Source organism: Ricinus communis, chromosome 4 (assembly GCF_019578655.1).
Source record: "Ricinus communis isolate WT05 ecotype wild-type chromosome 4, ASM1957865v1, whole genome shotgun sequence".
Taxonomy (NCBI): Eukaryota; Viridiplantae; Streptophyta; class Magnoliopsida; order Malpighiales; family Euphorbiaceae; genus Ricinus; species Ricinus communis.
Window position 1 is genome coordinate 22,301,547 of NC_063259.1, and position 11,352 is coordinate 22,312,898.

Sequence of the window (11,352 nt, forward strand, 5' to 3'; positions counted from 1 at the left end):
CAGGACTATACATAAATTGGATTTGCTGTACATCTCCATGTTTTTTGGACATTCTGGTCTTAATTTATGGGAAACATATGGATGTCCTAAGAATATCCTAACAAGGATGTCAACTGAAGAAAAATGGAAGTCTTGGGTCCAAAAGATTACAGAAACCTAGGGATTGTTTTGATTGTAATCTGTTCAGTACCTACAGTGATGATTCTGAAAAATGCTTCTAAACTAAGAGATTACATAAATATAATGCTGTGTGATTGTGTGCATACAAAAATTTTCTTTCTAGTAAGGACTGGGAATGGCTGTATTTATTAAAGCTACCTGATTGTGTCTCTATTGATGCAATCCATCCCCTTAAACAGGATGCAAGAAACGTCAGGAATTGCTCCAACCCTAACAGAAAATGAGAAATTATTGAATGTGCCAAATCATAAGCATAAAAACTTGTGAAACTCATTTATTTTCTTAGTGATGGATGATACATGTATCCACATTCATGGAAACAACTGTCAACAGCATCCCTAAACCCGACCTAAGCACACCCATTTGGCATAATTGAATTCCATCATCTAAGTAGAGAACATTTCATGTGTGTGGCAATCTGTGACAGTAGACCCAATCAAGGCAATAATTTTCTCCTATTCCATCACATGTATTTAGCAAACAGTGGATCCAATTCTCAGATAAACCCCTCTATATTTTGAAGTTCAAAGCTAGCATGGGTGTTGTAAAAACAATGGAAGTGAAAACTGAAAAGAGGGGAACTCAGAACAATAGAGTATTTGAAAATGGACAGCATTCAAATAGGTCGGGAACTTGGCCCGTCCGTTAACAATTGTCAAATTAGTATTAATTAACTCAAGAATGAATTTTACTTCCTTAACATCAATCGGGGGGAAAAGGAAAAAGACAATAAAGAATTAAATATTCTCTAATGAAGCAACTGTGATCCACTAGACTATGAGAATAAGCATTTACAATTCTGTGAAGTAATAATAGGGTATTTACAACATTGATGGATACCCATTAAAAAAAGAAAAAACACAATGGAATCAAAGAATAGTGTACCATACTAGAATATTCATTGCCTCTTTCTCCCTAATCTCTGATGCAGTTGCCATGACCAAATAATGATGAATAGTAGAAGGGCAACTCCAACAGCTGCCCAGAAGATAACCAACCATACAGGCATTGGTTTAGGATAAAGACCTAATGGTAAAAAAACACAGAAATCATACAAATTCATCATACACCAATCATGATAGATCAAAAACAATAGTTTGCTAATATAATATAATTTGGCAATTGGAAATAAAGAAATGAAACAGTGATGTGAAGATGAAAAAAGTGAGATAGCATACCATGTCCAAACTTTATGCAAATGAGAAGTTCAATAATGCAAATAGCAAGTGAAAGCCAACAAAAAGCTCCAACCTTCTTCACCGGTTTCCTTAAAATTACAAGAAAATAAACAAGAAGAATATGAGTTCAGACATGGGCGATCTCCAATATAATCATGCACATTCACATTAAGCTAAACATAATTTCCAGAAGAGAGAGAGAGTACCGGTCTTGGAGATATGAATTGTATTCACGAATTGTTGGTATGGCAATTAGCCACCACAAGATCAACCTATAAATTATGACAGGGTTCCGAGGAGGAATCCAGAGACAAAACTTAAGAAAAAATGTGTTGAGCTCTACTGTCAGAAACACTATGCAAAGACTGAGAACTTGGATAAATCGCCATGGACCAAGCAAGGGATGCCACTCATCTTTGTCCCACTGTGCTGGTGTAAACTGTCCTAATGTTCGTTTAACCTGGAAAAGAAGCAGTCATCATAGAACAGTTAAATCAGTATCAAAATTTTAATAAAAACCAAAACAGAAGTTCCATTCATGAAAAAAGAATAGAGCAAAAGTTTATTTCATAAAGAAGTCGGCATAGTATGAATGCCATAATATAAGCAATTGGAACATGAGCCAGAAACCGGCACCAAACTGAAAAAGATGAAGAAAAGGCCATAATAATAAAGTTCAAAACATGCCTTGCTAAAAATATTTGGTTGGCGACTTATACCAACCCACTCATATGTTTTTCCGTCGAAGTACCTAACTGTGTGCATTCCTGCCCAAATACCTGCAAAACATAGAAAATGCATCAAAATGCTGTAAGGCAATAATTAAATCGAGTAACCTACTTTGGAAATTTAGTACACAAAACACGTATTTGTTCCCTAGTATTTGCAGGTAGAATTTGGACACAGGAAATGACTTGCCCAGCTACAAATCAGTATTTATCTAGCAGTCCCTTTCTCCATTTTCATTTAAGCTGTGATACAAAGAGAATACAGAGCCTTGTTTTGAATTTTCAGAACATTCAACTACCCATAAGATAATTAAGGGAGTATTGCAGGATCATTACAAACATATGACAACTGGCAAGTCCCAAATAAAAAGAAACTTAAGCATATCTAATAGAAAGTTGAAACTCCTTTACAATAAAGGACAGGAAGAGAGAGAACTGTGGACTGCTATCAGTCTAACCAACACATAATTTCAATTCATTTAATAAAATCACCTTGATCTAGTAATCAATGTCCGTTATACCACGGTCATTAAAATTTGATTTTTTCCAACTTCATCACTGAAGTTCAGCTACAGACACAATGTAGTCATCATAGTCAATAATATATTTTCGAGAGCAACATCACTGGAAACTAACTCAGTGGACAACCTTCCGTAAAATGGCTGGGTCCATGCCTTAAGGACAGGTACCTATTAAAAGTGAGGTTGGTACTGAAATCCTAGGGCATCCTAGCCAGAAAAAGAGTTGGCTTCTGAGGCCTAAGCAAGTTGGGGCTTGGAACTGAGGATTCCTAATGCCTTTTTCAACTTCAACTGTAAACAAAAAAATTTACACTGCTTTTTGAAACTTTTGGTATAGAGCCCAAGGTAGTTTTAACCGTCTTAAGCAAGGGGTTGCTTTCAATGAAGTCGATGCAATCAATCCACCTAAAGTTGCTCTAACTGTACTTTTTTGGCCATGATGACTACATAACAATGTCAAAGTTCAACAATGAAACTGGAACCAAAATCAAAGTTTAGTGACTAAAGCAAGTTAAGAAACATGCAAAAGCAGTTCAGGAAGATGCATGCTATTACCATAGAAATGGCTCTTAATGGATTTATAGCTCATGATTTTGATCATATTCCTTCTCAAGTTTTAGAAAAGAAAAATATTTATCATAGCTGATGGATGTAATTTCTAAATGAGCTCTTAGGCGACTTTTGGAGCATGGTTGCAATTGACAGTTATGCGGTCCTGATCATGGTTCTCTAAAATAATTAGTTCAGAACTGATATAAGGCGCATAAAAAACTTCTGAGAAATAAAATTTTGAGCAAGATGCACACAATTCATCCGCCAGCTCAAAATTTAGCACGAGCCACTAAACCACCAACTATTTTCATGGGGTTTCAATCAAATTCTTTAAATTGGTCAAGTTAGCATTGCACCTTTCAACCAATAAACTAGAGCCTACCTACACATTTGTTAATAGCTCTAAACCCCGGGCTAGACAATCATACTACATTTTACTAAAAAACATGCATTAGTAAGATACTTGTATGACACCGCATAGGATCCTATACAAAACAGTAAACAATGCAACCAAAAGCTTTAAATCGGTTTTAAAGACTAGATTGGGACTTCTCAAGAATTATGGATCTTGAGTCTAGAATTCTGCTATCCGTCCTGTCAACGTTCTCTGTTCACATGCATGTGCTTAATTGAAAGTCGACAGTCACTGCACCTAAACTAGCCAGACCCCTTAACAAAGTGAATGACAAATGCAGATCCCTTAAGAGCATACTATCAATCACTCAATCAAATGTTAATGGTTAGCGGGTATCCTATACGAATAAGAATTCTCTTATAATTAAAAATATTGCAGAAAATGACCTTGAAAGTAAACTAAATGGAAGTGCTTGAAGCTCCAACTAACTTTTCATTAATAAAGAATTAGTCGTAAATTTAAAAAAAAAAAAAAGATAACCTAAATGTAATAGCTCAACAATAATAATAACTAGCAGCAACAGCAGAAGCTCAAGAATCTCACCAAACCAATTGCATATCAATATATCAAGAATAATACTGTCCCACCAACACTCGTTGAAGTTTGGCAGCATATGGCGGAAAGTAAACTGAAAATTCCAGCCAAAAAAAGAAAAATCAGTGCATATGTATGAGCAAGTGATGTGAGGACACACTAAGCAGAAAAAAAAAATGACCACCATGCCAGCGGAAAAATGAGAATAATAACATCAGACTTGTGGACATCATCCAGCAAACTTTACCTCCAAGAACTCGAACCCAATAGATAAAACCCAAAGAAGTGGCTGGTTACGGATTAATATAGCCTTCCCCCACCACCCAAATATATGAGCTAGAACAAATTCATCAAAAAGTGTGTCCTGAAAAAAAAATAACCAATCAGATATTGTTACATCCACAAATCACAATAATAAACAATATCCACATATCATAATAATGAAAACGGGGGAAAAATAAATACCCAGAAAGGAAAAGAAAAAATAAAAGAAATTATACAGGTTGAGATAGAAGAATTCATACATAAACATTCTTAAACCTGCTTGAGGGATGCTCAGGCATGTAAATTCGACAATCTGCACCATATGATCTTTCAGGAAGTTCTGCATCAAGAAATGGGAAAAATGAGTAAGGTAGTTGAGTATGCAGTGAACCTCGCGTGAAAATGAGGTGCAAACTAACATATTACTATATTGTATTAGTTATAATGATGTGTCCAAAAGCATTACCAACTCCAAGGTCTGGGTGGAGAAACTTCATAAATTGCCGAGCATCATCACGCTTCTGGAAAGCAAGATTTTAACTACAAAGTCAATATGATTATCTTATACTAAGGGGATGGCTAGAAAGTTATAATGCTAACCACAGCCTATGAATCCCATCCAACCTAGAAAATGTACAGTAAAAATAATAATAGCCCCAAAGGAAGTACAGGCATATATACAAGTAATATTGTCCCTGCAAAGCTGCATTCTATTCATAATTAAACATGCATAGACAAAGGGATAAGCATTAAAAAACAAAAATAATTCAAAAAAAGGACGTGCAACATCACGCTAATAATAGGAAAGTCAGATTTGTCAAAAGAAAACGAACCTGGAAAAGCAAAAATGTGAGAGAAACAAGATAAACTACAGCCAGTCCATGAACTAAACGCCAGATTGCCGGATGCGGCCTTATAAGAACTCTGTCAGGAAATAGAAATCACAGATATTAAAAGCTAAGACAGTTAGCTAGAAATGAAAATACAAATATAAATTAATAAAAATAAAACAAAGCATGCCCACAAAGCACTGTTATTACACAATTATCATCATAAAAATCTTAAAGTCAATCTCCACTATGAAAGTTGATCCAACTCTTATCAGAAATTGCCCACTAGTAAATGTCTAATTCCCTTGGGAGGCTGAAAATGTAAACTCATTTGGGTTAGGGTGGGGAAATACATTAATGAAACATTCAATAAAAACCTGCAAGCACCCTAACAAGAATAATAAATTGGTAATAGTATTTGAGAAATTAAAATAAAATGTCCAGATTCCTAAACGTGGATAACGCACCCACTTAATCAATATAATATTTATTGAATGAATAATAAGTTAATATGCTTTGATTCATAATTTTTATCAGACATCTATCTTTTCCTCACATCGATGGAGTTTTAAGATCTGAATCGTACTCTTGATTCTCATTCAGATCTAAGAATCTAAAATTAAACCTTTTGCCCTCGCATATGATCACAACATTTACTATTGATGCAACCAGGTCCAACCATAATGGCAACATAGCACATCTTCCACACCCTGTTTCATTACTACTTTTATATCATCTTATCATTAAGAAAATCTAGAATCCCAGAAAGAGTAAAAGAAAAAGTCAAGTAGAATAATTTCATTTATTTTTTCGTGAATATCACAAGTAAATTAATTTGGTTTATTGAAAAAATAGACAACCAGCCAGATGTTTTCACCCTAAAGTCATGTCAGTATTTCTTCTGTATTATGTAATACCATGCCAATCAACCTAGTAATACCAGACTTTTTCTTTGGACAGCTAAAAATTCTATGAACATCAAATATAGCCAGAACTTAAAATAAAACCACAAGAGGCACACAATTTTAACAAAGAATCCCATCCACAGATTAGTATTCTCAAGTCATAAAGCTACAAAAGTGAAACTGAAATATGCTCAATAATTTGAAAAATAAAAAATTACCATACAAAAGCATGATAATCCTAAGAAATCTATCTAGCAACTTACGTTGAAGGGGCCTGCAACGAGCAATAAGCAAGAAAAACTGCAATCATTGCCCATACACCCCTACGAGAAATAACAAACAGTAAGTAAATATCATAGCTTATGAAAGTAGAAAAGCAAGAAAACATTGACTGAACAAAACAGCTAAGTAGCACAAAACAAAGTAACTGACCTCTTCACAGATGTAACCATGTCACCAGATGCACAGCTTTCAGGATCAAGGGCTCCACTTGCCCAACTGAATGCACAATATACAACCAAATTTAGTAAACAAATTTAACATTCAAACGACTGCAGCACTGTATCAAGAGACTCAGTTTTTCTCATACTTCATGTATCTTAAACAACAGAGTTGAAATATCATATAAAAGCAAGGTTTTCTTTGGCAGCAATAATAATATGTGGAGTTCAGGATTCAAAATTGGAATGTTAATAGAGGCACATATTGGACTTTTGTGATCACATACAACTCAACTAACTGAATTTGATTAGCCTAAATCCAAAATTAAATGGCGTCAGCAATATCATTTGTGATCAGATGATGTTTAAAAATGAGAAGAGGACAAAATTACAATATGAGTTACAAGATTCATATGATAGCATATAGGCTGTTTTCTGCTATATCATTTTTTAATACTGATTAAGAAGCAGAAAGCCCATTATCTTATATGTTTCAGACCTGGAATGGTTCCATCATATGAGATTAAGAATAGAGCTGCTCCACAAGGCCCAAAACTAAACAGAAATCAGGAACAAGGGGAAAAGTACAAAGAAAAATCCCAATTAAAAAATACCAACTAGGAAGGAACGATGGGGAATTTGTGAAGAGGGCATATCCCCGTGAAGACATACACAAAGAGAGATATTAAAACTGGAATAGAAATCTTTAGAATGCCAAACATTAACTTCTACCTAGTCCAATGTATCAAGTAGTAGTCAATTCATATATACAATAAACATCCGTAATCTCTCAACATTCAGATACCCATAAAAGAGAAAGTGCTTATTGATCAAATAGAGACTCACATAAGAAAGCATGCACCAATAAGTAACAATGAAATAGTACGAGGCTTGTATGCCCATGCTGTCCATGGATCTACATCACCAACACTTTCTAACAACATATCACCATTTACAAAATGATCCTTTCTTCTTGTTCTTTTATGACCATTAAGCTCCATAATCTCCCTTGCTTAGGGAGTGAAATTTCCTGAAAAAAATGAATGCGATGAGAGAGAGCTCAGAGCTACTATGAGAAAAAAATAAATTCAAAACTTTCTATTAAATACCTAAAAATAAAGAGATCATTGAGTGTAGCAGCGAAAGGAATAAGAATCAGAAACAAATTGCAAATATGCCAGAAGGATGCAGACTTGTGAGAGATATTATTCTGCAAAGTGGATGGAATAGAATACATTGTGCAGTGTTGCATGAGCCAAACATGATGTGGTTGTGCATGAGTCAAAGATGTTATTATTAAGAATCCAGATTTTTTCAGCAATAATTTAAATTCTATGGCATTCCTACATATATTAAAAGACACCATTCATACATACTCCATGTCTCGTTGCTAATTAATTTAAATCTACTTCTTCAAATCAACATAAAGCAATCTCAGGAAAAAGTGCATTTGCCGCTGCATAAAGAAATTCTGGACAGCGGAACTTCTATATGAATATTGGAATATTAGTAATAGCCATACTACCACTATGTTGAAGATATCACAAGATTACGAGAATATATTATACTACAACTTCTTTTCTGTTACAACTATCCTAAGTGCATAGGCTACACATAGAAATTCTGAACAGTAGAACTTATATAAGAATATTGGAATATTAGTAATAGTAATACATCCAGCATGTTCGAGATATCAGAAGACTGAAAGAACATATTGCACTACAACTTCTTTTCTGTTACATCTATGATACCATGCCACAGCTTAATCTTTTTAGTAAGAGGTAATCCAAACACTTGCAGTTTCAAGAGGCAAACATACAACATAATCCTAAACAATATTTTTATGTAAAAAGTTCACCAACATGCATAGAGCTAACACTAATAATATAATAACCATTGGCTTGATAGAGAAATGGTGGTTTCATAAACTTCCAGAAAATGAAGTCATACAGGAAGTAGCTCCATATCCAATTTTATTTCATGGCCCCATCCTACATTCTACATGATGATTTTGTTTCTTCAAATGATATAAATGCCACAACAGTGACATCCAATACAAATGGGACTACCAAAGTGACCTACATGATTTGATTCAAAGAGAACATAAACATTACTCAACATAAGATACGAGAATCAAGAGGAACATTCCAATAAATGCAGTAAGCAAAAATACCAACCACCTCTTCTTACATAAAAGCATATGGTCCCTACAAAAAAATTGCCCTACAAAATTATGTTGTTTTTATATGATGTAATAGCAACTTCACAATAAATTCTCACCAGAAATTACCTATACCGATCATCAACTAGTTCAGGAATTTTATACAAATAAAGCAGCTGAAATCAACAAGGGGCTCAAGTTCTTCATTTAAAGCATATAACTTTTGAATAAAATAAATCAGCATGTCTTACTTCAAGGAATTGAGAAACAGTTAATTAAATTTACAAAAAAACTGAAAGTATATACTGTCATAATGAAAATTTTCCAAAACAAAAAAAAAAACAAGAAGAAGAAGAAAAAAGATGATTTGAAGCATAGATATTTTCTTAGAGATATAAATAATTCAACATCGAATGACACGAGTATGAAACTTGATTGAGATAAGATAACACGCAATTAATATCACATCCAGGTAAAGATATAATATCACTTCAACACAAACAAATATTAATTCTTTTATCTTTAAAAACTGGTTATTAACCCAGTTATATGCACTACTAATTTTTTTTTTTTAAAAAGAGCTAAGGAAAAAAGCTAAAAAGAATTTCATTTAAATACGTAACTATCAAACAGTAAAAACTGTGCGATTAATAGAACAAATAATTGTTAAAAGCACCTTTATACCAAAAAGATCAGAAAGCGAATTCTTTTAGAAGTAATAACAATGATACAGTAATTTACTAATAATGAAGAATACCAATTATTTAGAATTGAAGAAACCAAAAAGAAAAAAAACACATTACAAATTCGTAATAAAATTTAAGAATTTAAATCTGCCAAAATCCAGAAATGAAGCATAATAATTATATACACGTCTCTGCACTCTGCAGACTTCGCAGTGTAAATCTAATAAACCCATAAAAATAAAAATTGAATCATTGCATGCAATAAAAGGGAGCCATAAATTTAAACACAGCTTAAAGGAGCATATATATATTTGTATAATATTATATATAGAAAACCGCCGAAATTAAGTAACAGCTTCTTGTTTAATTAGTAATTAGAAGCAAAATTACAAATTACGAAACAAAGTAACGGAAATTAAATAAACAAATAAAGAACAAAACAAATACGTACAGTGGATAGATGCGTTTTCTCTTCTTTCTATCTCTCTCTTTTTGTTTTCTTTCTCCCTTCAAAGCAGACAGATTCAAGAACGGGGACGTATATGAATATGTGTATTTGAATGTATAGACACAGAACTGATCTTCTTCTTCATCAAAAATAAATAAATAACCAAATAAAATTAATAAAATGAATACAAGAACAAGGAAGTTTCTGTGTTTTTTCTGGGTACAGCAGTTACGTAGAAAGAGAGAGAAGGAGGGAGAGTAATAGCCGTACGATTAAGGGAAAAGGAGGAGAAGATCGAGACCCTCCGATCAGTGATTAAAGACCTGAAGAAGAAGAAGAAGAAGAAGAAGGAGGAGGAAGGGAGGCAAATGGAATAATAAGAAGAGAGGAAGGGAAGGCTCTACATACATATATATATAAATATGTATATATATATAGATAGGTGTTAGTGTCCGTTAACAGTTTTTCTTTTTTTTTTTCTTAAAAGGAAAAATCTGAATCTGAAATGAAATATAATCAGGAGATGACTGATAGATAGAAAGGTTTATTAGTTAAAAGTTCATTTGTTTCTGCAAAGCAGAGAGAGAGAGAGCGGCGAAAAGTTGTGTGCGTATATGTGTATGTATATATATATATATATATATATATATATATATAGAAGAAGAAGAAGATGATGAATTGATGATGGTGGTGATGATAGACAGACACGATTAAAAAGATAGAGATAAAAAAAAATAATAATAATAATTAAAAAATAAAAGAAAAATTAAAAATCAAAAAGTACGACGGTCAAAGAGAGATTTGAAGATGTTTTAGATTTGCTGCTTTCTTTTTCATATTATTTTTTTCTTTTTTGCTCTCTCTCCGTCCCGTCCCGTGAGTGAAAGAAACTCATGCCTTTTTCTTTTATTCCTAAACTACCCTTTTTCATCTTCTCTAGTTGCCAACAGCATATTCCCTTCCCCTCTTTTTTCTTTTTCTTCTCTAATGTAAAATTTCTTACCAAAAGAAAAAAGAGATAAATATATTATCCATTTTCAATTTGTATATATGCTCTCTGTCCTGTCAATATATCTATTTTCAATTTTATATTGGTATTAGAGGATACAGTATTATAATTAATATTTTTAGATTTATAATATAATCATTCATTACTTATTATATTAATAACTATAATTTAAAAGATGCAAAATAACTATTTTTCTGAAAGATAAAAATTTATATTGCCATGTATAGTCTTAATAATTTTTATCCATTGTTATAAATATAAAATTTAAAAAAAAAATTCAGAATTCTAATAGAGTTTTTTTTTTTAAATCAATTTTTTTTGCTTAAATTTTTAACATTCTCCATCTTAAGAAAATAAGAAACCGAATGAAACTTAAAAACTAAAAATTATTTATTAACAATATTTTTTTATATTTAAAATAAATAAAAATTATTAATTTAATTTTAAAAAAATTTAAATTTATTTTCTGCTCTACCACTGTCGTATGTAATATTATCATAT

General features: G+C 32.5%; 1 protein-coding gene across 11 annotated transcripts in view; it reads right to left on the minus strand.

Annotated features, from left to right (window-relative positions):
* The window catches only part of LOC8275111 (CDP-diacylglycerol--serine O-phosphatidyltransferase 1), a 32,652-nt gene extending 22,190 nt beyond the window's left edge, over positions 1-10,462 (minus strand). For 3 of the 11 annotated variants that reach the window (XR_007215493.1, XR_007215491.1, XR_007215490.1), the window contains exons 1-14: positions 9,846-10,462; positions 7,394-7,577; positions 6,540-6,605; positions 6,371-6,430; positions 5,206-5,296; positions 4,839-4,893; positions 4,633-4,712; positions 4,356-4,472; positions 4,118-4,202; positions 2,046-2,137; positions 1,565-1,818; positions 1,359-1,447; positions 1,066-1,206; positions 319-390 (exon numbers count right to left, since the gene is read on the minus strand). Coding sequence is in view for 6 of the 11 variants with exons in the window: in XM_048372883.1 (XP_048228840.1) it covers positions 1,079-1,206; positions 1,359-1,447; positions 1,565-1,818; positions 2,046-2,137; positions 4,118-4,202; positions 4,356-4,472; positions 4,633-4,712; positions 4,839-4,893; positions 5,206-5,296; positions 6,371-6,430; positions 6,540-6,605; positions 7,394-7,548 (1,272 nt within the window). In the remaining 5 variants the exon portion in view is untranslated. Of the gene's footprint in view, positions 1-114; positions 391-932; positions 1,207-1,358; positions 1,448-1,564; positions 1,819-2,045; positions 2,138-4,117; positions 4,203-4,355; positions 4,473-4,632; positions 4,713-4,838; positions 4,894-5,205; positions 5,297-6,370; positions 6,431-6,539; positions 6,606-7,393; positions 7,578-7,656; positions 9,187-9,845 lie in introns of those variants that run through there. The other 8 variants (XR_007215492.1, XR_001535726.3, XM_002526264.4 and 5 more) reach the window with 7 other exon arrangements.
* Between the last annotated feature and the right edge of the window lie 890 nt (positions 10,463-11,352).